This window comes from Nyctereutes procyonoides, unplaced genomic scaffold, assembly GCF_905146905.1.
Source record: "Nyctereutes procyonoides isolate TBG_1078 unplaced genomic scaffold, NYPRO_anot_genome, whole genome shotgun sequence".
NCBI classification, from domain to species: Eukaryota; Metazoa; Chordata; class Mammalia; order Carnivora; family Canidae; genus Nyctereutes; species Nyctereutes procyonoides.
The window spans coordinates 26,101,128-26,128,111 of NW_026575120.1; the positions used below are offsets into that span (position 1 = coordinate 26,101,128).

Genomic DNA, 26,984 nt, shown 5'->3' on the forward strand with positions numbered 1-26,984 from the left:
ATCTGGCCCCTGAGCCTTGGCTCTTCCCCACTCCCACTGTGTTTCATACCTTGCTAAGGTGTGACCCAAGAGACCCAACTCAGATCGGGGAAATTATTTTTTTAATGTATTTTTTAAAAGACTTTATTTATTTATTTATTTATTCATGAGAGACACAAAAAGAGAGGCAGAGACACAGGCAGGGGGAGAAGCAGGCTCCATGCAGGGAACCCGATGCGGGACTCGATCCCGGGACTCCAGGATCATGCCCTGGGTTGAAGGCAGGCGCCAAACCTCTGAGCCACCCAGGGATCCCAGATCAGGGGAATTAGAATCTACATTTTTGACAAGATCTCTGGTAGTTTGCACACACACGAAAACCACAGAATTCGTCATCTCTGGCTCCTCTTTGCTGCTCTCACCTTTCTCTCCCTTTCCTTTGCCCTGTGTCTTATACGTCCTTGCTTAACATGGAATCAAAAAGATCATCCCCAGCTGACCAGTCAGGTGCTGCTGCGATGTTTTGTATTGTCCAAAGATTGGTCTCCTGAGCCCATTAATCATGATGGAGTAACCCACAGATGGCTCAGAATGAGCCCCAAAGACCACTGGATCCCATCCACTGCTCTAAGGTCATTCTTTACACTGCATGGTTTACGTGAATCACATAAAGTGTGATCAGACCCCAGGGAAACAGGCATGCTTGCGCTTATCTCAAGGGAAAGTTGTGACTTTGCAGCCTGAACCCCGACCTTCCGACCCCAACTCCAGTGCCCTGTCCCCCTCACACCACACCTCCTCCAGGACAGTCATCAGTAAGAGCCAAGAAGGCTGGCTCTGCATTAAGGAATGTTGAGAAATGCAGCTGGAGAAATGAATGCCTTTAGAACTTACATCCACTCAGAGCCTCATAGCTCACAGGGTGACTTCAAATAGCAACCACTCTTTTATTTGATCCTCAAAAGCAAAGAAGCCACAACTGACCCCATACTCTGCCCTTGCCTTCCGAGGCTTGCTATGGGAACATCCTCCAAGGTTAAGTGTCCCCAGTCCTGTACCTGCTGCCCCCTCCCCTCACAGCCTTAGAACATTGGGACAATGGGACAGAACTCTTAAAACTGGGCTGTTCTGGCTTTGGGGGGTGGAGTCAAGGTGGAGTCACAGTGTCTGTGGATTGCATGACCAGCTCACCAAGGGAAGTGTGCGAAGTGGGCAGCATGTCTGAGCAGTGAGTGAGAAGCAGGGCTGAAGCCCCCAGGGCCGGGAGAACAAAGGATAAAGTGCCTCCCTGGTCCTGTCAGGCTGGAGCAGGGGAGGGGCAGAAGGGATGCTGGGGCAGCCCTGGCTAAGCCTCAGACGTCCACACAGCTGCTAGTCTAGCCTGTGGTACGCTTGCCGTCTTCAGTCTTTCCTTGGACTACTTATTCCAGAATCAGTCTTCTCCACACTCACACCTCACCCCTACTTCCCACTCAGCATTCTAGACTACTGTAGCATCCGTGGGCTGCACCCTCTCCCTGGAGGACCGATTATGGACTCCAAGAGGCCCTTTCCTCACAGGGAGCCCTAAAAGGCCATGCCCATCCTTCATCCTCCTTGCTAATCTGTGGATGCCCTCCTCCCAGTGATCCCAATCTCCCTTAGCGTACACTTTTGGAACCCCAGGTTCACGGTCCTCGGAAGGCTCAGCAGTCCCCCACCCTTCCAGGCTGAGGCTCCAATCACCCCAGGCCTCCTCCCCCCACCCCGCAGAGCTTACCAACGCCTCTGGGATTCCTCCCATGTGACCCTGCAAGAGCTGCTGGACCAAGAGCTGCCCCTGCTCGAACCGGTGCCCGACAGGGAGCGCCAGTCCTTCCATTACAGGCTGTCATCGCTCTACTTGTACTACCTGGGGCTGCTGCGCCGGTTCGACACCCTCTACGACCAGATGGTGCACCCGCAAAAGCGGAGGCTGCTGCGGCGCCTGCTGGATGGCGTGGCGGGCCGCGTGCTGGAGCTGAAGGACGACCTGGTGCGCACCGACTTGAGCGAATACCACTGCCTGGACCACGTGCTGCAGGACCTCAAGCTTACCCCGGTAGGAGCCCCACCCACCCACCCCTGCCCCGCACCGCCCACTCCAGCGGGGGGCGGAGCGAGGTGGTGGCCTTTACCTCCCTCCACCCAACACTAACACGGAGCCACGCCTCCAGCACCTGGGGCCGGAGGGCCAGAGAAGCTGGAGGGCAGCCCTGGCCTTGGGACCTCTGCCAGGGATGGGGGACCCGGCAGATCAGGGGATGGATGGGGTTTGATTTGGGAGAAGGGTTTCAGGAAGAGGAGGTGTGAACAAGTAGTTGAAGGAGTGGCCCAGGAGTCAGGCTGGAGGCCCCCAGGGGCTGGGAATACCCACCAACCACAGGGCATTGGTGAAGACAGTCCCCTAGAGGTTTGCTTCATAAAGTGTGGTTCTAGGACCAGCAACACCAGGACCACCTAGGACTTTCTTGGAAACGCAGACTCTCTGGACCACAGGTCCAACCCAGGAATCTGCTTCTGCATTTTAACAAGCCCCTCCGTGATGCAAATGCCCTGGTCAGCTCCAAAACAGAGCTTCTGCACAGGCCTCCAGCCTGCCCCAAGGGCATGGTTCACTGCTCCACATCTGAAGCAGTCTCCAGGTTTCCAGACCAGCTGCATCAAACTCAGCTATGAACTTGAAAAAACAAACTAACAAAAACAAGTTCTCCAGACCCCGCCATTCTGGGAAGCACCTAGGAGTCTGCATTTTAAGAGCTCTCCAGTTGATGCTGATGCAGGGTCAGGATCAGAACCACTGCCCATTACATATCATGATCCTCCAGAATTCAACTCCTGTTACATGGTGGGGCAGGGGAATAGAGGGATGATCTTAGGGGGAATCTGCCAATAACCCATAAATCTCCCACCCCAGGGCTCTAGGATGAAGGAAAGAGCATCACCAGGGTCTGTGTGAGAGCTGAGAAATCAGCCAGATGGCTTGGATCTTGAGTCCTGACCCTCTTTCCCCATATTGCCCCAAAGGCAGACCTGGAGGTTCCAATCCCCAAATACTTCCTGCTGGAGCAGTCCACCATTCTGAAGGAGCGAGGGCTGATGCTGGCAGAGATCCTGTCCAGAATGGGACCAGTGACCTCCAAGACGGTAAGTCAAGGAGACACCCTCCCAGATTCCTCTCATACACCCCTCCCAGAACAGAGATGCCATCTTCCAGGACACAGAGAGGACTTGCCCTGCCCTACACCCACCTTAGGGGGCTCTTTGGGTAATCCCTAGCCTGCTTCAAGGATGGTCTCGTACTCCTTGAAACTTTCTGACACCACGATAGAGGACAGGACTTGGGCATGTAGATGCTCTAGGAGGACCACGTACCTAGCATGTCCTTTGGTGGATGGTCTCCCAGCGGCTAGCCTGGAAACAAGCCCTCTTTCATCTTCTGCCCCTTTGTACCTGCTGTGGCCAGAGTTTTCCAGAAATGCACCGGACCAAGGCCATAATCCTGCTGCAAAGGGCTGAGAGGGCCAGGCAAGGCCGGCTCCGAGCCACCTTCATGCGAGAGATTCGGAAAGAGGAAGAGCGGGATCGGAAGATTCGAGAGGAAGGTTGGCACAGGTTCAGTCAGGACCAAGCAGCTATCATCATACAGAAGGTAATCCCCCAGCACCCAGGAGGAAGGTCAGGGTTGAGTCACCTCTTCCTTCCTTCCAGAAGACTGCCTAGCTCAGCAATTGAGGACAGAGGGGAAGGTGCTTGGATTCTGTTGCCCCATAACTAGATCCTAAACTGGGGGCCTAATCAGTTAATAACCCTGTGTCTTGCTTATTTATTATTTATTCTACATCTCTATCCCCAAAAGGACTTGAAGTGGGATATCATAAAAGCCCCAGAAACAGAAGCAGCATTAAAATTAGGGGAGAAAGGGGATCTCTGGGTGGCGCAGCAGTTTAGCACCTGCCTTTGGCCCAGGGCGCGATCCTGGAGACCCGGGATCGAATCCCACGTCGGGATCCCGGTGCATGGAGTCTGCTTCTCCCTCTGCCTGTGTCTCTGCCTCTCTCTCTCTCTCTCTCTCTCTCTGTGTGACTATCATGAATAAATTAAAAAAAATTAAAAAAAATTAGGGGAGAAAGATCCATAATAAGGTTGCAGAACAGAGTAGATGATCATTCTAAAAATTCATAAGACTGTTAAAGATGAGTCACTAAAACGGAGTCTGAGAGTCCTGGCAGCTGCAGTAAAAGGAATCATGATGAATGGAACAGAGTTTGAGAACTGATGTGATCCAGATGTCCTCAAGGTCTGTGCCAGCTGGGTCACCCTTTACCATAGAAATAGTGTAATCACATCCCTCACCGCCCCCACCACTGCTGAAAACCCAACCCCATCCCTAGGTTTCCCTGTGCCTTCTTACCATCCGGGTGGTCACACCTCTCCTCTGCTCTGGACGGCCATTCCGCCATTCCGTACCTCTTCTCGGCCCTTGCTATGCACCCATGTGTGGGTATGTGGCCTCTCTCATCTCTGAGTCCTGCTGACACAGGCCTACTCTGTTGGGTGGTGGTTACCACCTTAAGGAGACCAGAAGGGCCTTCGGAAAATTCTAATGCAGAAAGGGAACCCTTTGCTCCTGCAGCATAATAGCTTCTGAGGTCCACTGCCCTGCCCTGTTGCAGGACATCTCTTTGCCACCTTTTCCTTCCAGAAGCAGGCCTAGGACTGATCTTTTAGTCTCTCCCAGCTTCTTTCTCCAGCCTCAGTGCTTCTGGAACTGTTTGCTAGCCCGAGGGAGGAAACTTAGAACTCCTTTCCACCAAAGCCCAAAAGCAAACCAAACAATTAACAAACTGCATCTCAAGAAGGATAGATTTTTATATTTCTAACAGTACAGAGAGCATGCAATCTGAGTCCCCTGCATCTGGGTGACTGTACCAATGTTGGACTGGCCCACGGATGAGGAGGAGGCCCTGCCCACAGGGCGTGCTATAAAGCAAGCCCTTCCAGAAGGAAAGTCAGCCCCAAAGAGAGAGCCCCACTTCTCCCCTAAAAGCCAGAGCAGGTTTTTTTCCCTGTTGCCAGACATCGAGAATGTGGAAACACAGCAGACACAGAGACTGCACACTGAGGCTCTGTGATGGAAGAGAACCCACCGGGCCAGGCCCTGGCACTGCCTCCCCCTCCCCCTGCCCATGCCCCACCCCTACCTCCACCCCACTAGTACTGGGCTGTCCACGGGGGCTGAGAGCGGCTGGAGGCCTGGGAGAAGAGCGCTGCGCAGGGAGTCAGGAAACCTGGCCCTGTCTCAGCCCTGCCCTAATGGGCTCTTAGACCTGAGAGAGGCCATGTCCTATCTCCAGCCTCGGTTTCCTTGGGTCGAAAAGGTAGGAATTTATCAGGGGAGCTCCAAGGTCCTTACAGCACCCATATCTATGTGCCCAGGTGGGGTGGGGGGGAGGGAATCAGATGTGTATTCCAAATGCTGTGGGGATTCTGAGAAGTGAGAGTGGGAGTGCTTCTTGAAGAAGGTGGTATTTGAACTCTGAAAAGATACAGCAGATTAGAGGGTGAGGATGGGAAGGAAGGAATTCCTAGGGGCCTGGAGGGAGCAAAGCCTTGGAGCTGTACCGTATGGGTGCCTACCCACCCCACTGTGTTCTAGGCTGCTCCTGCTCAGGAAGCCACTTGCCCACGAACTGCCATGGGAGGTATCCCCCTCAGCACTCCTCCCCCGCTTCCCACCCCAAAGCTCCCCTGGCCAGGCCTTTCCTTGCAAGTGGTGGGTGCTTCTCCCTGGGGCTGATCCCATGGACTGCATCCCTGCAGAAATGCAGTGTGGGGAGTGCCTGGGCCCACATGTTTCCCCAGGTGTGGAAGGGTTACTTGCAGAGGAAGCGTACTCAGCATGATCGGTGGACAGAGATGGAGTTCATTGGCATGGTAAGGTCCCCTGCCTGGCCCCAGGCAGGGCTCAGGGTGGGCTAGTGCATGGGGTCTCCATCCCTCTTTTTTGTCCCTGTACCCCCACCTCAGAGTGACACCCTGGACAGCCCCTCACTGCCAATGCCTCCCTCCACTCAGGATTGTGCTTGGTGCAGGTGGAGGGGCTCAGGCCAGGGAACCTTGGTTAAGAGATCCTTCAGGATTTGAGAAGGAGAGGGAAGGACCAGAAAGCTACCACCAAGCCCCGTCCCTTTCTACCCTCTGTAAAACCCTCAGAAGGATCTTACATGTGGGGCGGGATGCAGGATAGTAGCACAGAGCCTCCTGGACCTCATGTTCATGCCCTGGGCTGGAAGGAGAGGCTGAGCGTGTGTGCCTAGCAGAGGAAGGAGGCCACAAGGCTAGTAGGAACTGCCACCCCCTTGCAGGGCTCTTACAGCCTCTGGGAGAACCCCGGGGCCAAGGTGGGATGGGGGCATATCCCTTTCACAGCAGTGTTTCAGGCCACAGTCTCCCCACTTGCTCTGAGGGGCCCAGATTGGCTTCTCCTCCGCTATGCTGGGCATAGGGCTAAGTTTTACCTGTGAGCATGGGTGTGCCGGCAGGGGAGTGTGCGGGGTAAGAGGGGATCTCCAGCACATGTGCAGGTGGGGTGATCCCACTGAATGACATCCATCCCTACCTCTCTGATGGATCTTACATCTGGCTAGTCTCTGCCAACTTAGCGAAAGGAAGCCATGGTGGGGGTGAGGATTGTGATCCCTGAAAGGGAGCTTGGCAGTGGGCTGAGCCTGTGAAGGCCTCCTGATAGGGGGAGTTGGGAAAAGCCGGCTGGGACAGCAGAGGGACCAGAGGCAAAGGCTGAGGTGGCTCCATTCCAGGAGGCCTGAGGGCTTCAGAAGGAAGGAGGGACTGGAGCAGAGGTCAGACCTGGGGGGTTTGGAGAGCTGGACCCCCAGGAGGCAAGAACAGGCAGAGGGAGGCCAGGGTCGGGCCTTGGGGGGGATCTGAGGGGAGGCATGGCATGGTGGTGGGTGAGGAATGAGCCTGGCCACCCGGGCCCATCAACAGTGTGAGCTCAGCGTTTTCAGTAATTGTCTCTGCGCAGAGTGATATTTAAAATACATTTGGGAGCCAATGAGGCGGGAAAGTGGCTGCGAGAGCGGCTGCCAACACAGGCCGCTGGGGCGGGGGTGTGGGTGGGGGCTGGGGCCCGAGGCTTACAGGGGAGGGTGTGCTGGGGGGACCGGGCAGGGGGGCCAGCCCAGATGCATCTAGCAAACTCATTATCAGAGTAATTTACACAGGCGAGTTTTGGCTCCAAACACAATTTCTCCTGATGCAGGCATGCCCATGCCTGTCGTTCCGCGTAGGCGTGTGTGCTGTGGAAGGAGGGGCAGGTGTGTGTGCCTGAGGCTCCCTGCTTCCAGCCCTGAGTCCTCCGGCCTCTCCTTCCCTGGGCCAGCTCCACTCGGCTCACCAGGTGAATTTGCGTGTCATGTATCAAGCCGGCCTGGGGGAAGATATCGGCAGGCTCCGCCAAATAGAGAAGGAGGAGGAGTTCCAGGTGGCAATGGTGAAGACCCACGATGTCCTCAGGGAGACAGAGGGGCCTGACATGAAGGAGAAATTGAAGGAGCAAATCCGACAGTGGTTTATCGAGTGCCAGTCAGTGTCTCCAGCCTCAGCTGACCCAACCTTCAACCCCTCTTTCTCTCCTCACCACAGTGTCCCCACACCTGTCCTGTGCTCCAGACTGGGCCCTTCTCTCTATCCACTCCCATCCCATTCACTCACTGCTTACACACCTGACTTAAACCTGGAGCCCTCAACCTATAGGACCACCTCTGCCCATGACTTTTCATTTCCCCTGATGGAAGAGAAATGCCAAAGCCAGATGGGGAAAGCATCCACGGGTGCTCCCTGAGGAGCCTCTCCTTTCTAATTTGTAATTCTCTGTTCCTTCCCTCTTGTCCTCCATCCCCATAGTCCTTTTTCTTTCTTCATCCTTCCCTCTATTTAACTATCCATCCATTCACCCACTCTTCTACCCATCCATCCACCTACCCATCCACCCACCAGTCCATCCACTCATCCCATCCACTGTCTACCCATCCATCCATCTACCTATCTACCTATCCACCCATCTAACCATCCATCCACCCATCTATATACCTATCCATCCATCCATCCATCCATCCATCCATCAAACCCATCCACCTATCCATCTAACCATCTATCCACTCAACCATCTATCTACCCATCCATCCATCCATCCATCAGTCCGTCTACCCATCCATCCATCTATATATCCACCCATCTAACCATCCGTCCACCCACCCATCTATCTACCCATCCATCCACTCATCCATCCATCCATCCATCCACCCATCCATCCACCCATCCACCTATCCATCTAACCATCTAACCATCCACCCACCCACCCATCTATCTATCCATCCATCCATCCATCCATCCATCCACTCATCCATCCATCCATCCATCCATCCACCTGTTCATCTCTCTGACCATTTTATGTTTACTTAGTGCCCTTACTGGTCGGTTCCCTGATTATCCAGATGAATCTTTAGGTGGATCCTATCTGATCTTTGCAGACAAGACTCCAGAACAGGTACCCTATAGTGGGCACAGGAGACTTTTTGTGGTAGGTGGGGGTCTAAGTTTATAGACAATAGTTAGCGTAAACTGAGGGTGGCAGTGGGATCGGGGGGAAAGATCAGCTCAGTGGAAGCAGATGTGGCTGGAGGAAATATATATAGCTAGCAAGCCTGCTGGGGAGGGGAGTGCCTGTGTCTGGAGAAGACTTCTGCCAGGGAGAGAAAGCATGTCTGGTGAGATTCTTTGTGGCCCCAAACCCCCATGGGCCAAGAAAGAGCAGCAGCTCTGATCAGAACACTTGATTCTAAAAAAAAAAAAAAAAAAAAAAAAAAGAACACTTCATTCTTCCTGGACCCCTGTGAGGTATCTGGACCTCGCTAGTGACCCTAGTCTACCCCCATCTCGGGCCTGGCTTCTTTTGCTCCTGTAGAATCCCACTGGTCTTCTCTGAAATGTCTTCCATCATTGGTCACAGGTAAAAATGGAACTGGAGGTGCAGGCCCAGGAGAGCAAAAAAAAGAACCAAGAGAAAAATAAGGAAAAAGAAAATGAGAAAAAAGAGAAGAAACAGAAGAAAGAGAAGGGTAGGAAGAGGGTAAGACACCTCCTGGATATGCGGACCAAGTGGGCAGGGGGACAGAGTCTGAGGAGATTCTGGGTGGGAGGCTGGTCTGAGAAGAATAAGGGTCAGAGACCATGGGAGGGGGTCAAGATCAAAGGATATTTCTATTCTAGGAAGCAGACACAATGCTGAAAGCATGGCCATCCAAATTTATACCTGTGATTAATGCCGGACATGAAGAGTACATAAGTAAGAAGGGAGGGGGTTGGGGAAGAGTAGCCAGGACTTGTGAGGGCCTTCGGGTGACCCTTGGTCCTGGGGAAAGGGGAGCATGCTATGTGTCTCATGAGTTGGTAGTGTGGGTGTGTGGATGTGTAGGCTGAGGGGAGACTGCCAAAAGGAGACAGAGTGTGGAGTGTGATTCCCTGGGTGGGAGGAGTTATGCCTTTGATCCGAATCCTGTACTAACAGGCCTCGGGATCAGGCCTCTGGGGTCTGGGTAGAAGCAGCGCCAGTCAGCCCTGTGAGGATGGAGGTACCAGCCTGGCTCAGATCCCTGGCCAAGTGTGTGTGAGTGTGTATTTGTAAGCTTATGCACACACGTTTGTGTGTGTGTGTATGTGTGTGTGAGAGAGTGTGTCCTGGGACTCTGAACTTCATTTCCCAGTCTGTCTGTCCATGGTTAGATATGTGGAAGAACCAGCATGAGAGTATACACCCGACTCAGAGTTTTGACCCCGAGGCACTCAGGGTGGAGAAGAGGAAGGAAGTAGAGGAGGAGATCCGGATACAGGTGAGCAGCTGCCTCAGGGCCTCCCTGCAGCCCTCCTCCCTCCTCTCCCCCAGCCTGGGCCTCTGCTGCTTCCCCTCATCCTCCCTCCCATCCTCAGGCCCCTGGCCTGCCCCCTCCTTTGTAGCTGCCTCCATGCTGCCTTTTCTAGCTCCACCTCCATCCATCTCCATCCCCATCCTCCTCTGTGGCTCTCTGGTCCCTCTCTCCCTGGGGTGCAGACAGGCTCTGAGCCCGAGCGGTCACACCCACCATCATGCCCATCAGCTCTTAAGGACCTCCTGCTATGTGGCTGCAGGGCATACCTTGGAAATATTCGATCATGTGACCTTTCCAGCACCCTGAGGTGGGTGCCCTGATTTTCCTGACGTGAGAAAATAGGCTGACATGTTACTCAACTGCTCACATCACACAGAAACAAAAGGGTGGGTCTGGGGCTTGAACTGAAAGTCAACTGAGTCCATCCTGGAGCCTATCCCTTCCTTGGTGCCAGGTGGGGGCAAGGGTGAGCAGGATCTGGAATGGGAACTGGGTGTGGACCGGTGCAGGGGCAGGGGCGAGGGGAGAAATGCAAAGCTTCAGGTTCTGGAAGAGTGTCTAGGAAGGTTGTCTGTGGACACCCATACTGCCTTCTCTGGGCTAGTCTCGCTCTTCTCTGAGGTTGCTCTCCTCCTGTCCACCCCTGCCCCAGTCCTCACCCCTCCACCTGTCCTCTCCAGCCCCTGGCTGCCCTACCACACTCCCTGCGTCCCCCCAGGTTGATGAGCTGATGCGTCAAGAGCTGAAGAACCTGTACCTGGCTGTGGACAGGGAGGAGGGGAAACCCTTGAAGCCTCCGAAGGCAAAATGAGGGGCTAAGGCCGGGACAGGAAGGGGCACACAGTGGGGGAGACGAGGAACAGAGGACAACTGCCCGATTGCCCATGTGCTTGTTTCCGACCAGAAAAAGGCTGGGAAGAAAACTGGGAAGAAGAAGAAGGAAAAAGATCTGACCCCAGACAGGTAGCAGACCTTCTACCTTTTTCATGGGTGGTAGAGCAAGCCCTGGTCTGGGAAAGATCCGACTTCCTTTCCTGGTTCTATTGCTGTGTGACCTGGAGACAGTCCCCTAGACTCTCTGACTCCCTATCCTCATTAACAAGTGCCTTCTCTGCCACACTCACAAGATAGCTGTGAGGACCAAATAGAAGCTTGAGAAAGTGCTTTAAGAATGATGATGCAGAGTAAGATGCGTAAGGATTGTCCTCAATGCTCCCTCCTTCCTGTTCTTCCCTCCAGCCTTTTGCCTTAATCAACTCTGTCCCTACCAGAGCCATCTCCCCCTGGGCTTTACGCTGGGCTGTTGAGGAACTTGTCAGTGGTCCCTGTCCACTCACTTGCCCAAAGACATCAAGCACATTGATGCCAGCTGCTTTCATGCCATCCCTTCCAGGAGTGTGTACATCTTAAGTGTGATTTCTAGGGAGAGGGTGCTATGTCGCCCAAATGACTGGGCTTCCGGTGGTGGAACTTTGGGCCGTGAGCAGACTGATGGAGGGAGTGTGGCAGAGGGTGCTGGTCCTTACACCCCCCTCATCCCACAGAGCACCTGCTGTGGGCACACTGCCTTCTGGGCCAGTGGGTTGGTGCTGCACCTTCTAATGTTGGCTGTCCAGCGGCACTAATGATATTTTTGACCTCAATATGTGGAGCAGGAGGGCCCCTTCCACCTTCTCCTCAAGCCTGTAGCACCATGCCACTCATCTCTGTCTCCACTACCCTTCGTCCTTGGGGCCCCCTCTGTGTCGTCCTCTGCAGGTCCGTGGAGTCTCTGCTTGAAGAGCTCGTTGTCTTTGGCTTTCTAAGGAAGAGCGAGACAGTGACCTTAAAAGACTACATTGGTGAGAGGCCTCCCCAGCACCTACTGTCCCAGGCCGAGGAGTGGTGTCCTGGCCATGGCCCTCCCGTGGCTGGCTACTACCCTCTGCAGTGAGCCTTCTCTGTAAGGGGCTCTGGCCCTGCCCCAGGGGATGCCACTCAGCAGGTGGCTATCCCCCCCCCCCCCCCCGCAGGTGACTTCCTCTATCTCGGATCCACTCTGAACTTGGCAAACAAGTTGCCTATGCCTTCCCTGTTTGACATACGACAGAATGTGGCCCTGTATGGAGTCCTTCGGCTTGGTGAGATGCCCTGGGGAGCGGGAAGAGCCAACAATAGCAGGTGGCTCTCGGGAGAGCCTGGGTATATGTCAGGGTGGCTGAGGTGGGCATGTCCCCTGTGCTGTGGAACCATGCTGGACTCCTCCTGCCTTCCTCAGGCCCTGCTGGAGGTCACACCCAGGTTGTGGTCACAACTCTGAAGTCATTTGACCCCTTAACCTACCAAGGAGTCCACCTTTCCGGCCCCTAGCCCAACCCCAAGTGATATCCTATAGTCTGTCCCATTTCCAGAAGACTAAGACCTTCCAGAAATAGAAAGAGATGGTGCAGAAAACAGAAAGGGGTTTGGAAGGGGGTAGAAGGCTCCCTCCCGACCCTGCACGTAGCTCTTCCTAATTGTACCTGGGCAGCCGTAGGAAGTCCTTTTGGCTGCCTAGCTCAGTGTGCTTGCCTTGGGGAGAGCTCAGACACTGCAGCCAGGATCTGAACCTCATCCCACCCATCCCCAGGCCTTTGGCCTCACCTTCCACAGAGGCTTCTACCCCAGCCCCCTCCTGGCCTATTGCCTGCCTCTGGCCCTTGTTTCCTCTCTCCCAGGCTCCCCTGATATACACGCCATGGCTCCCCTCATCCGCTCCATCCTCCTGGTGGGCCCTTCTGGCATGGGGAAGAAGATGTTGGTCAAGGCCGTGTGCACAGAAACTGGTGCCAACCTGTTTGACCTGTCACCCAGCAACCTGCAGGGCAAATATCCTGGCAAGATGGGGGTGCAGATGATAGTGCATATGGTCTTTAAGGTCTGGCTCCCCCAACTCTGGCATTTCTAGTTCTCAGGCCGACCACAGAGCAGGGAGGGCTTTATGCTTAGGAGACCCCCCACGTCTGCCTATTTGGTGTGACTGCAGGAGCTGGCGAGGTCTCCCTACCAACCCCTGCTAGGAGCTTGTGGATTCTGGAAGCCCTAGTGATGGAGGACGAAGGGGGCTGTGGGGAGCAGAGGAGGTTATTTCATGGTAGAGATGAGGCTTCCCCCCAGGGAGGATGGGGACTTGGTTCACGTGGAGGTGTGATGGAGGTGCCGCAGGCTGACAGGTGGGGTGGAAAGGGGGTACAGAGCTCCAGGGCCTGCCCTTGGGCCAGACACAGAGGCAACCCATGCCCAGGAACATCAGACATCAGGGCTTTCTTCTCTGACCTGTCCAGGTGGCTCGACTCTTACAGCCCTCTGTGATCTGGATTGGGAATGCTGAGAAGAATTTCTATAAGAGGGTCCCCAAAGAAGAGAAGGAGGTGTGGGGGCCTGGGTAGTGGCATGACCCAGGAGCAAGGCTAGCAGTCCTGGGCTTGTTGAAGTCAACTCCGAACCTCACCCACCATGTGGCCTTGGACAAGTTCCCTGTCTTCCTACTGCCTTTTCCCTGTGGTTAAAGAAGGACTGGCCTCCCCCTGGCCAACTCCTAGTGTCCGCTCAAGGCTGAGTGTGGGCATGTGCTCTGAGAAGCTCATCTGAGTCACCATGTCTCTCCCCACCAATCCTCCCTCCCCAGAGTAGATGGACCCAAAGCGAATAAAGAAGGATCTCACCAAGGCCCTGCGACTGCTGAGCCCAGGAGACCGTGTGATGCTGATAGGGACGACTGACCAGCCACAGCTGGCGGAGATGAAGGGGCTGTGCCGGACCTACGAGCGAATCCTCTTCATGCCACGGCCTGACTATGCTTCTCGGTTTGGTGAGGCCCTGTGACATGAGGATAGGCCTGACAAGGGACCCGGGAACCACCCTTCTTTCCATCCTCACTGCTGCTGGGAGAACTTGCCTCCATGGCAAAGAAGGGCAGCTAGACGAGCAGCCCGGTGGCCTGGGTCCAGGCCTGGCTTCATGGACACGGGCAGGCCACGGAAGACCTCAGTCTCATTTCCTCGTGTTAAGTGGAGAGGATGATTCTCCTTCCTGGGAGGGCAGGCACTGATGGACACAGAGCTCCTTTCAGATATAGGCAGAGACACCCACCACTGCTCCCTGCCCTGTGTCCTCCCCCAATGCCTACAGTGCTCTGGAGGCAGATGATAGAGACCCAGGGAGTCCAGGTGACCCAGAACCTAGACATCAGCGCCCTGGCCAAGGTGTCCGATGGCTACACACCCGGGCACATTCTCCAAGCCATCCACTCAGTGCTGACCGAGCGGCGGGTCCTGCAGTTGTCCAAGCAGCCCCTGGTGGCCTCAGAGTTCCTGGGCCATCTGGCCAAGCTGGAGCCAATGTACAGGGAGGAGGAGGAGTCCCTGAAGGTGAAGCTTTGGGGGTGGGGGCCGTCGGGAAGCCAGGCAGGAGGGTAATGGTCCAGCACTAACCAGGGAGCCAGCCCTCTGGAGCCCCAGGCCCACAGTCCCCCTTAGACTGCTCCCTCTGCTCCCCCATGGAGTTCAGCTGGGAAGGGAAGAGACCTCACAGGGAAGGGCCTGTGGGCAGGACCCTGCTCACCTGGTTTCTAGGGCAGGAGTCTGAAAGTGCTGCCTGTGTATTAAGGGCCCTTGGGTGGTTGGTCCTGGCACCAGCTGACACCCACATTCCCTACCTCGGCCAGTGCCCACCAGTGCCCCACAACTGGCAGGATGGCCACAGGAGCCCTGGAGAGAGGGCTTTCCCCCAACAATGGCCGACTCCGTGGCCTGGAACACTTGGTGGGGAATGAGGGAAACCAGGGCTCAGGGATGCCTGAGCCCCTGAAGAGAGGAGGAAAGGGGAGGGCAAGGTCAGGAGGCAGAACCCAGGGCTAGAGCCTATGCCCTTACCCCTTTCCTCCTCTGCCACCAGGACTGGTACTTCAAGACACCACTGGGCAAGAGGAAGGTAAAATTCATCAAGGACCAGGATGTTGAGGAAGCCAAACTGGCAAAGGAGAGGAAGAAAAGAAAGTGATAGTTGAGGCCAGAGTGCCCAAGCTCGGCAGCAGGACCGGGATGCGCCCCGCAGGTGGAGGGCTGGGGCAGAGGCATAAACGGCCACGCAGCTCGGGAAGCAGCTCTCTCTGTGCATCTCCGTGCTTTCCACCCCTGCTCTGTGCCCCCTGCTGGTGCCCAGCCTCCCTCTCCCACCCATCTTCACCCACTCACAGCCTTCTCCCTGGGGCCCACTGATCTGTGTCCCCTGACCCCACCTGTGCCTTCATCTCTGGTCGTCTCCCGTTCCGGCTTCCCAACTCTCTTCCTCCTTGGGATTTTTAAGAGAGAAAAATAAGAAAAGGAGGAGAGCAGGAAAAAGAGAAGGGAGAAGGAAGGTCTACAGTAGTCTGGAAAAAGGAAAAAGCAAGTTTGGAAGTCAGCAAACCCTGGCGAGAGCCCCACCTTGGTACTATCCCCCTGTGTGACCTGGCACAGACCATTCCTGTCTCCGGGCCTCAGTTTCCTTACCCGTATAGCAAGGAGAGTTGGACCAGCCACTCTTTGAGGTCCCTGGTACTCTAGGGTTTGGTTATTCTTACAGAAGTGTGTCGGGGTGGGGGGTGAGGACTCTTCGGGAGCAGCGGGGTGAGGTAGAGGAAGGTTCTAGGGAGAGTGTGGTGGGTGGCCAGAACAAGGGCCCTTGGCAGAGGACCTGCCTTCTCTGAGTGGTCTCCACATCTTGCTGAAACCCCCCCTACCCCCCACCTTGCCTGCCCAGGCTTTGCTCTCCTTCCTCTGACCCAGAGCCTGTTCCTCAGGGGACAGATGGGACACAGCCTCCTGCCTCTGAGTGGAAGTTCGTCTGTGTGTCCCCTTTGCTGAGGAGGGAAGGGTTGGGGGTGCCGAAGGAGACCTTGGGGAGCAAGGGACAGTCATGCCACTGAGGGCTGAGAGCCCCAGGGTTCTCTCAGAAGCATCCGTGTAAAGAGTGTGTGAATAAAGTCAAGGTGTGTTCTGCAGGTCACAGAGGCCAATGAGAGACAATGAGAGCCCCTGCGGGCTGCCCAGAGGGCTGGGTTTTAAGTTCTCTTTCTCTCTATTTTCCTGTTTATCTCCCCAAATGAAAGTAGTCTCCTTGGGGATCCCTGGGTGGCTCAGTGGTTTGGCGCCTGTCTTTGGCCGGGGCATGATCCTGGGGTCCCGGGATCGAGTCCCATGTCGGGCTCCCGGCGTGGAGCCTGCTTCTCCCTCTGCCTGTGTGTGTGTCTCTCTCTGTGTCTATAATAAATAAATAAATAAATAAATAAATAAATAAATAAATAATCAATCTTAAAAAAAAAAAGAAAGTAGTCTCCTTATCCTAATGCACCTGAATAGGCAGAAACATTTCCTCCTTCTCATTCCCCAACTGAGACCCCTCTAAATTTGGCAGGGAGAGATGGGAGGAGAGGCACCTAGGGGGGAGCAGCACCTAAGGTGGGCGGGGGGTTGGCACCCATGGTGGGCATGGGGATGTCACCATCCAGAGTGGGCACTGGGTGCTTCTATTGCTGCCTGTGGGCTGAGCCCTCTATCCCCCAGGCAGAAGCCCATCTTCTAGAGAACACCTGGAAGGAATGCCTCATGGAATGGGACATTCTCTGCTATTTGTCACCATGTGAACCCTTTCCTTGGGTTTGGGAGGGGGAAGGTGCAGGGCTAACCAGTGACATTTGGAAAGGTGGCAAAAACTGCGTGACACCCCCAGGCCCTCCCTCTGGGGTCGGAGCCCAGGCCACTGGAGGCTCGCTGGGTGGAGCATGTGATAGACAACAAAGAGGATGAACTGGCAGCTCGAAAGTCCCCAACTCCACCCCCAGCCCCACCCCCACCCCCACCCCTACTCTAGTGCCAGATCTGCAACAAGTTGTCACACGTTGGGCAAATCACTTCCCACATGGGCTCCATGTTCCTTTATCTGAGCATTTCAGGTTGGCTACCATGACCTGGGGGATCCCTTTCAATCTTGAGAGCCATCAGCTCCAGGGTGAACTCGGGCAGGGTTGGAGGGCTCCATCCTTACTCTATTCTCTGGCTCCTCCCTATCGCCTTCTCCAGCTGAGGTCTCCTTTCCTGGGACTGACAGCTAGGACAGCCAGGACTATTTATGGTGTCGCCTGTGTGTGCCCCCTGTCCCTCCCACACAAGGCCTCTGCCTGGCTCCCGCCCAGTGCCTGCCTGGCCAGTCGGCTAGTGGCACACCCTGAGTCCTGCTTCTTTGGCTCCCTCTCTCCCAGAAACTGGCTATGCCTGGGAGAAGGAGTTCCCCTCCCTGCTGGGGACGCCATCTGGGGTACCTTCCTTCGGCCCCCTCCTGCCGGGTCTGGGGGGCCCAGGCCTGCCCAGTCCGGGAGCCGACTCAGCGGTCGCCACTACTGTGTCGTGACATGGCCCTACAGAATGCCCTGTACACCGGAGACCTGGCGAGGTTGCAGGAGCTCTTTCCCCCGCACAGCACGGCTGACCTGCTGCTGGAGTCCCGGGCCGCCGAGCCTCGCTGGAGCAGCCACGAGAGGGGTGAGGGACTGGGGAGGGGGTGGAGGGCTAGGAGCCAGGGGCCTGGGCTGACCCTATCAGGCACAGAGATACCAAGTGCTTGAGGAAAGGAGAAGCCCCTGGCTACTTCTCCCCTACCCAGAGGCTTGCCTAAGCCTTGGCCCAGGAGTGAAGTCATGCGGAGCCCAGAATAGCTTCTGCTGAACTGCGTGGCTGGGTCAGGCTCGGCTCAGGGACACAGAGACCCTCTCCGTCTGTCCCCGTTTCCCTCCTCCTCTCCCTCTCTCTGCCTCTGACCTCCTGCCGCTCCTTCCCCCACTGCTCTCCCCACAAGCTCATACTCTGTCCTCATGAGCTGGTCCCCAGAAGAGTGCAGGGGGCAGGGAGAACCCTCCAGTGACAGACACGCCCTCTGTGCCAGGCTGGTGGAGAAGCCCAACAGAGGGTCTGCGGAGCACCCAGAGTCTGGCCCGGGACCCATCGTCACCCGGACGGCCTCGGGACCTGCCCTGGCCTTCTGGCAGGCCGTGTTGGCCGGGGACGTGGGCTCTGTCTCCCGCATCCTCACGGACTCCAGCACGGGCCTGGCTCCGGATTCCATCTTTGATACCAGCGACCCAGAGCGATGGAGGGATTTCCGCTTCAACATCCGTGCTCTGAGTACGGGTCGGGGGGCCTAGGGGTGGGTGGGGGTCTGAGTGGGATTGGGGAGGCCAGGGACGGAGCTCTGGGCTCCCTCTTCCCAGCCTCTGCCCACCTCCTCGGTCGCCTGGGTGTTCTGCACCTCCCGCCAGGGTCTGAGGCCCACGTCCCCTCTCTCCCTAGGACTCTGGTCTCTGACGTACCAGGAGGAGCTGACCACCCCACTACACGTGGCAGCTAGCCGGGGCCACACGGAAGTCCTGCAGCTGCTGCTGAGGCGGCGGGCAAGGCCTGACAGTGCCCCTGGGGGCCGCACCGCCCTGCACGAAGCCTGTGCTGCGGGCCATGCGGCCTGCGTCCATGTGCTGCTGGTGGCCGGAGCCGACCCCAACATCCCCGACCAGGACGGAAAACTCCCCTTGCACCTCTGCCAGGGGGCCGGCACCCTTGAGTGAGTGACCCCTCAGCCCAGCCCCCTTTCTACTCTTAGGGGAGAAAGAGATGATGACCTCAGGGAGGGTGAGGGAGCATGTTAGGGGTCAGAATGCTTGGTGGGCTGGGATGGAGGAGCCAGGGCTCAGGTGGGGAGTCAGGATGTGATTAGTCCCCAAACCACCCTACCATTGGCCCTGGATCTTTGGAATGGCTTGTACACGGGGCAGTTTCTGCTTCCCCAGGGGTGTGAGAAGACCAGTGCAGGGACTCGGCCATATAGCCTGTGTTGGGGAAGTTGTCTGGATCTATTATGGGGGAGATGGTACACTATAAAGTCTTAATTTTTCTTAGCTTTATCCTATGCTCCAGGCCCTGTGATAAGCACAGTAGTAACTGAGGCATGATCCTGTCTTCAAGGAGCTGACTATTCAGGAGTGATCCAGATAGTCTGTAAAGGAGAGCAGCCCCCAGTTAGGGCATGCATTGATCCCTGTGGGCAGGTCTGGCATTTCCCTATTGGCAGGGTTCCTTCCGAGAAATGGGCCAAGAGACCCAGTTCCACTAGCTAAACTTACAAGAAACTGATAGATAAATGCAATTCCTTTACTATGACCCAAATAATTATGCCCTATGTGTAGGGCACCGTGGGGGACGAGTCCTCACTCAATTTTTTGATGAGCATAGAATCCTGGCAAAGGGAGCCTTGTACATACAGTAGAGACCCTTTCTCTACTGACTGTACACCCAACAAATTTCACATCTTGCTTCTGAATGGTGCCAAATTTGTATTCCTTTCATGAACCTTCTCCCTCCTGTTAACCTCATCATCTCTCAGCAGACTCCATTGACTTATTATGGTCAAAGATGTATTCTATACCAGTGTATCCCAATAGAAATACTATTGGAGCCACATATGTAATTTAAAATTTCCTAGTATCATTATCAAAAAAAAAAAAAAGAAAGAAAGGAAGAAAGAAAGAAAGAAAGAAAGAAGAAGAAGAAGAAGAAGAAGAAGAAGAAGAAGAAGAAGAAGAAGAACGGGGTACCTGTTTCAGTCTAGTAGAGCACGTGACCATTGATCTCGGGGTTGTGAGTTTGATCCCCACATTGGTGTAGAGATTACTTAAATATAAATATAAAATCTTTAAAAAAATACAGAAAAAAATATATGAAATTAATTTTTAAAATTGTGCTAAAATACATAGAACATAAAAGTTACCATCTTGGCCATTTCTAAGTGCACAGTTTAGTGGCACTAAGTGGGTTTATGTTGTCAGGCACTCATCACCACTATCCTTCTCATGAACTTTTTTAATCTTCTAAAACTGAAATTCTGGGGACACCTGGGTGGCTCAGCAGTTAAGCATCTGCCTTCGGCTTACGGAGTGATCCCGGGGTCCTGGGATAGAGTCCTGCATCGGACTCCCTGCCTGGAGCCTGCTTCTCCCTCTGCCTCTCTCTCTGTGTGTCTCTCATGAATAAATAAATAAAATATTTAAAGAAAATTTTAAAAAAACTGATATTCTGTCCCTACTGAACAATAGTTTTCTCATTCCTCTCTTCCTCCAGCCTGTGACAGCCACCATTCTTCTGGTTTCTAGAATTTGACTATTATAAGTACCCCATATGAGTGGACTCACAGGACATCTGTCCTTGTGTAATGGCTTCTTTCACGCAGCACGATGTCCTCAGGGTTCATCCATGTTGGAGCAGGTGTCAGGATGTCCTCCCTTATTCAGGCTGAATAAGATCCCATTGTATGTAGATGCTACATTTTATCTATTCACCTGCTGATGAACACTTCAATTGCTTTTACATTTAGGTGATTGTGAATACTGCTGCTCTGAACATGGGTGTACAAATATCTGTGAAATGGGTGCAGTTAATTTTAATAATATATTTAACATAGTATATCCAAAATGTTGTGACTTCCGCATGTAATCAATATAAAGAACTAATGAGATATTGTACATTGTCTTTTTGTACCAAATCTTCAAAATTGATGTGTATTTTACACTCACAGCATGTCTCAATGAGGCATAGTCATAATACAAGTGCTCAATAGTTGTGTGTGGCTGGTGGCTAATGTATTTGACAACACAGCTCTATAATACCACAGTTTTTAGTTCTGGCCTCATGGAGACCTCACCCAGTGAGAATCATTCTTTCCTTTCCTGAGTAAACAGAAGTATTTTTTTTAAATACTAAGAATCTTAAATTCTAAGATTTTATCAATTTATTTGAAAGAGACAGAGAGAGTGAGTGCGAACACAACCAAGGGGAGGTGCAGAGGGAGAGGGAGAAGCAGACTTCCTGCTGAGCAGGGAGCCTGACATGGGGCTTGATCCCAGGACTCTGGGATCATGACCTGAGCTGAAGGCAGATGCTTAACCGACTGAGCCCACCAGGTGCCCCAAAATTATTAAGGAGAATTTAAATATATAGAAAGGGGGGGAAAGATAATACAAATGGGCTCCCATGGTCCATTACCACCCACTCCCCCTGCCAGATGCTGCCATCATGACCTTTCCAGGCAATGTCTCATGTGTTGCTCACAACTTCATTAGGTCTAGGTATTAGCTATTATCCCCATTCTATGGATGAACACACTAGCTCCAAGAGGCTAAGCTCCCTTAGCCTCGAATTTCAGTGTACACATTCCTTTTTTCTTAAGATTTTATTTATTTATTTGTGAGAGAGAGAACAAGCACATAGGCTGGAGTGGGAGCAGAGGGAGAGAGAGAAGCAGACTCCCCACTGAGCAGGGTGCCTGATGCAGGGCTTATCCTAGGACCCTGAGATCATGACCTGAGCCCAAGCAGATACTTAACTGACAGCCCTCCAGTTACCCCCAGTGTACACATTATTATAGGCACACACAACCTTCTGTGAAGGCTGTCTTAGAGCAAATCTGGCTGGCCAATTTTGGTTTTGTTATTCTTTCTCCCATGCCCCATCCGCACCCCCTGCCAGGCCCCATGTCCCCCTTCCTCCACCAGCCCCAGCATGCACAGCACTACATCTGCCCTGCTGCCCCCTGGGCCAGAATGCCAGCCCCTCCTCTTACTAGTTGTGTGAACGTGGGCCAGGTCTTCACATCCTCAGGGCTCAGTTTCCCCTGGGAACCTGGGATGAAAGAAGCCAGTTCATGCCAAACCCTTGGAAGGGCGCCTGTTTTAACTGCATGAGGGATGCATGTAACTTTCATGCCCATGAAGAGTTAGTGCATGACTCCTGCAGATAGTATGTGGCTGGAAGAAAAGGCATGCTGACCCTGCAGGGCCCAGCTGGGACGACTAGTGACCCACAGGATAGAAGGGGAGGGGCAGACAGAAGCAGGGGCCATCAAAGAAGTCCCCCAGGTTCGCTCTGCTTGGACCAGTAGGAGTGCAGGGCCCTATCTCCCTCCTCCTCCACCATCTCGCCCTCGCCAGGTGCGCAGAACTGCTCCTGAGGTTTGGGGCGAAAGTGGATGGTCGGTCTGAGGAGGAGGAGGAGACCCCTTTGCATGTGGCTGCCCGGCTGGGCCACGTGGAGCTGGCAGGCCTGCTTCTGAGACGGGGGGCCTGCCCTAATGCCCGCAATGCCGAAGGCTGGACCCCACTGCTGGCCGCCTGTGACATCCGCTGCACGTCCCCCACCGATGCTGAGGCCACCACCGCTCGCTGCGTCCAGCTGTGCCGTTTGTTGCTCTCGGCCGGAGCCGATGCCGATGCTGCTGACCAGGATAAGCGGCGGCCCCTGCACCTGGCCTGTCGCCGTGGCCACGCAGCCGTCGTGGAGCTGCTCCTGTCATGCGGCGTCAGCGCCAACACCATGGACTATGGGGGCCACACAGCCCTTCACTGTGCTCTGCAAGGCCCACCTGCGGCCCTGGCCCAGAGCCCAGAGCACACAGTGCGAGCCCTGCTCAACCATGGTGCTGTCCGCGTCTGGCCTGGGGCCCTCCCCAAGGTAGGGGGCTGGGGCTGGAGGGAGGGCTGGGAAGGTGAGGGAATGGGGAGACTCAGACCTGTTCCCACTCGCTCTAGATGCAGCCTCTAACACTTGAGCATGAGCCAGTTCTTCATCTTGCATTCATCGAGTAAGCAAAGCCCAACAGGGGGCAAAGGCAAGGACATAAACCAGCAGGAGGTGTGTGTGTGTGTGTGCATACATGTGCTCACACCCGCATACACATGTGGGTGCATATGTACATATACATGTGCATGTTCACACACGTGTGTGCACGTGTGATGATGGACTGAGGGCACACATGGATATACACGTGGGTGCATACATGCATATACATGCGAGTGTGCATGCACACATGTGTGATGTGGTGGGCTGAGTGCATATATGCATATAGACACATTTGCATACATGTTTACGTGTGTGTGTGCACATGTGTGATGAAGGTGGACGGAGGGCAGGAGGTCAGATTATCATGCATCTGAAAAGACAGGAGCCAGGACTGATGTGGGCATCAGAGAGTTGTTTCTTCATCAGGCGAGCGAGCTAATGAAAGAAGAGTGCAGGCAGCTCAGCCTGACAGTGGGATCCGTTCAGTGAGACACTGTGCATGGGAGAGGCTTCCAGAACAGAGCCATGAGCCTGGGTCATGAGGTTCAAACCCTCCTGAACTTTTGCAGACAGATATGGTCCTTGTTTTGGGGAGCTTAGCAGGACATGCATCACCCAGACCAGCAGCTGCTATCCTGGCACCAGAGAGAAAGCCTTTCACTGTCAATTTCCTGCCTGTATCTTATTTTGTTAACAAAATACTCCCCAGTAGGTTCAACCTGGAGATCTGTGCTACTTCGGCCCTGGCAGGGGGCCCTGTCTCATACCTCCTTGTATCTAGAGCGGGCCATATACTGTCACAGAGGATTCTGGGACTGGGGTGGGGACCCCTGTTCTCTGAGGAGCTGGGTCAGAATGGATACAGGGTAGCAGGCTGTGAGCAGGCCCCCTACCCCATTTCGGGCTTGAACTGTCCAGCCCTACCAGCTCCTGGACACTCCTCTCCTGCCTTTCCCCTTCACTCACAAACCTAGAAGCATCTATCTAGATTCCTAAGCAAGACCAAATAATTAAACAGCCCGAGAGTTCGGCAGATTGGTCTCCCCTTTGGGAAAATACAAGAAAATCAACAATTAACACTAATTAATCTCCTATTAACACCAGATAATTAGGAGACAAGCAATCCCCCTGTAATCTGACGGTGGCTCTGACAGCTAATGATTTCCCCTTCAGGGAGGGGTGGGAGGAGGAGGCGGAGCAGCAGACAGATTTCCTGAGACCTGGTTACCCATTCCCCCAGCCCTGATCTGCCCTGCCTTAGGGACCAAGGGGGCTGGCACAACCAAGTGCCCCATTCCTCCCTTCATTTGAGTGCCGTATCCCAGGTGATCGAAAAGTTCAGGAAGGAGTCTGCCTCTGTCTCCTACAATCTGCAACTGCTCCACACTTGGCTGAGGTGCCTGTGTCCCTGCAAGGAGTCATCTATGATCACTGCCAGCCTCAGCCAGCTCTCCAGGAGCCACTGGGTGCTCAGGAAACCTGGAGCGAGGGTCTGGCTTTGATGCTTGTTCCTGTGACTAATAGGCAAGTCACTGGAACTCTTGAATGCATGTTCCTTGCATGTAATACAGTCTCGGCCTACCAGTCTCTACTCTACCTAGTGATAAAAAGCTCTAGGAGCCCCGTGGGTAACAGTAGGAACAAGCACAGCCTTGAGCACCACCCGACAGTATTCTATGGTGTGTCAGCTGCTTCATGGATGCCTTCAGTTCTCCCAACAAACTCTGATGTAAGTGGCTGACCAAGAGTGCAGGCTCTGGAGCCTGGCACCCTACCCATGTGACCCTTGGCAAGTTGCTTAATCTCTCTGGGCCTCAGTTTTCTCATCCATAAAACAGGGACTGAAGAGTGTGCCTGCTTCAAAGGGTTAGTATGAGAACTGAGCTCATATGTATAAAGCCCGTTAGACAGGGCCTAACGTGGAGTTAGTGCTCAACACCTGTTAGCTCCTGGTTTTCTTGGTTAAATCATGTGTGGGAAGGCTGCTGGGCATTATGCCAATGTAAGGAGAGAGAGATGCAGGTTGAACAGCCTCAGGGGGCTTCCTGGAGGGGCTAGGACTGGGGATGGGCAGGGCTTGGAGATGGAGGAGGAAGGCACAGGTATTTCAGGCAGAGAGCTGAGGCAGGAATCAGCATGGCCTAGAAGGCACAGAGAGACCCCCGCCTGAACAGCAGACAGGGGTAGCAGGGCAGGGAAGAGCAGGACAATCTGATGGGACCAGCCTGTTCTTTCCTAGATCTAAGGAGGAGGAGTAAGTCAGAGACCCACTCGGGGCAGACGGGATGGGGCAGCTCTAGTGAGCACTGCTGAGATGCAGGTCAAGAGGCAGAGGGCTCCAGGTGTGTGAGATACTTTCTCCAGGGGCCCCTGCTCCCACTACGCAGCAGCACCCAGTGCATGCAGCACCCTAGCCTGCCAGGTAGGGGGGGGTGTCTCCTTGTAGGCAGGGGTTTTAAAGCCCCTAATGTTGCATGCAAGTGTGTATGCGGGGAGAGGAGTGTCATGTACAGGAATGCTGCCGGAGAGATAGTACTTAGCTGTTTTCAGATTTTACAAAGGGTTTATGGCTACTGCCTATAGCTTGAGACACAGTAAGAGATGGAATGGATAAAGCACAAATCTGCTTCTAGCTAGTACATGCAGACTCGGGTGAGTATGATGGCAACTGTGTGTGTCCAGGCCGGGTGTGGCTGTCTTTCTTTCCATGTGGACAGTTTCTGGCATGGGCGGCTCTCCCAGCATGGCTCACCCTACACTGCACCAGGTCATCTCCTCAGAGAGGCTTTCCTTGACCACTCATCTAGGACAGTACCCTCCCGACACTGAAGTCCCCAAATCTACTTATTTTTCATTGTAACGGCTTATCTGTAAGTGGTTATTTATGTGTTGATTGTTTTTTCCCACTGAAGTAGAAGTTCCCAGCTGACAAAGACCTATCATCCCCATTGCTGGGTCCCCCGTGTTTGGCCCATAGTGGCCCTCAGTAAACATTTACTAAATGATGAAATGAAAGAACGAATCTGGCTCCACCTTGATCCCACCACCACTCTTTCATCAGGCCTCTGCTGGCCTCATCCCTTCTCTCTGAATCCCCGCCCTAATGACCTCATTTTAACTTGATCACAACGGCAAAGATCCTATTTCTAAATAGGTCATATTTATATGTACTGGGGATTAGAACTTCAATGTATTTTTGCAGAGGGGACACAATTCACTCCATGGCAGCTGTTCTGTCATTGTCTGGTCACCTTGTGTGGACTGGCTAAGCACCTGCAGTGGGTGGTAACCCCAGAAACACTGACACCTCTCTGCCTTCTCCAGGTACTGGAGCGCTGGTGCACATCTCCGAGGACTATCGAGGTCCTGATGAACACCTACAGTATCATGCAGCTTCCTGAGGAGGCCATGGCCCTGGTGCCTCTTGAAACTCTGCAGGTCAGATTCCTGACCACAGGAGTCTGTGGTCAGGAATTCAGAGACCCTGAACACACACTCACTCAGCCTGGCCCCAAGGGACTCCCACCACCTACAGGGAAGCTCTGTCAGTTCCCCTACCCTGCCCCAGAGAAACTACCCAGAGACCCGCTCATGTTCCAGAAGAAAACACACAGAATGAACACCCCAAACACCACTTCTAGAGGCTCCTATAGACACCTGCTGGACACCAGCCTCCCCGCTTTAGGAAGAGAGGGTGCAATTTGTCCAAGGCTGCCCTGCTGAGTCCCTTATTCTGTTTCCAGAAGCACCACCGTTTCTATTCCTCCCTCTTCGCCTTGGTGAGACAGCCCAGATCACTGCAGCATCTGAGCCGCTGTGCACTCCGTGCTCACCTGGCAGCCTGCCTGCCCCACGCCCTGCCCCGCCTTCCCCTGCCACCCCGCCTGCTCCGCTACCTGCAGCTGGATTTTGAGGACGTGCTCTACTAGGTGAGTCCTGGGCTCTATGGGCAGCCCCAACCATTTAGAGAGATGAGTAGGAGGCAAGAGAAGAGTTGGGGGCAGGGCTTTGGCCAGAACCAGCCAGCCAGCCTCCTGGACCATGGGACCTCTCTGAATCCACACCTCTTTCCAGGTGTCCACTGCCTCTTGAGAGACCTGAAAGCAGATGCCCCAGGGGGCTCCAGTCTGCTTCTCACAGCACCCCGAACCCAGGACTGTGTCAAAATTATCTGGATCAAGGTGGTCTTGTCAGCAGGAGGTCCAACTCCACAGGCAGATGTAGGTGCTGCCATTCCCACCAGGGAGAGAGGCAGATGGACCACGCAGCCAGGTGATGTCTAATGGCGAAACAGCTGGGACTCATGGCAAGTGACACACTCCTCTTGGTCATCTCCTGAGGCACCCCTTCAGCCCATCCAAAGCCTGTATGAGCATTAAAA

At 54.3% G+C, this 26,984-nt stretch overlaps 2 protein-coding genes across 3 annotated transcripts; both read left to right on the forward strand.

Annotated features, from left to right (window-relative positions):
- Positions 1-1,196: 1,196 nt before the first annotated feature.
- IQCA1L (IQ motif containing with AAA domain 1 like) lies at positions 1,197-16,196 on the forward strand. The gene is made up of 19 exons (XM_055334757.1): positions 1,197-1,207; positions 1,732-2,059; positions 3,025-3,144; positions 3,464-3,649; positions 5,863-5,934; positions 7,403-7,605; positions 8,485-8,569; positions 9,032-9,151; positions 9,292-9,367; positions 9,805-9,911; positions 10,666-10,749; positions 10,852-10,910; positions 11,706-11,788; positions 11,960-12,067; positions 12,644-12,843; positions 13,250-13,336; positions 13,599-13,776; positions 14,097-14,335; positions 14,862-16,196. The coding sequence occupies exons 1-19, from the start codon at positions 1,197-1,199 to the stop codon at positions 14,964-14,966; spliced, it is 2,451 nt and encodes an 816-aa protein (XP_055190732.1). The 3' UTR covers positions 14,967-16,196.
- Positions 16,197-17,190: 994 nt separating this feature from the next.
- ASB10 (ankyrin repeat and SOCS box containing 10) lies at positions 17,191-26,960 on the forward strand. 2 transcript variants are annotated; one of them, XM_055335231.1, is made up of 6 exons: positions 17,191-17,485; positions 18,290-18,557; positions 21,976-22,495; positions 25,928-26,041; positions 26,347-26,532; positions 26,678-26,960. In XM_055335231.1, the coding sequence occupies exons 1-5, from the start codon at positions 17,215-17,217 to the stop codon at positions 26,530-26,532; spliced, it is 1,359 nt and encodes a 452-aa protein (XP_055191206.1). In that variant the 5' UTR covers positions 17,191-17,214; the 3' UTR covers positions 26,678-26,960. The 2 variants fall into 2 exon arrangements, with proteins under 2 accessions (XP_055191206.1, XP_055191205.1); XM_055335230.1 differs by lacking the exon at positions 17,191-17,485 and adding an exon at positions 17,723-18,124.
- The last annotated feature ends 24 nt before the right edge of the window (positions 26,961-26,984 follow it).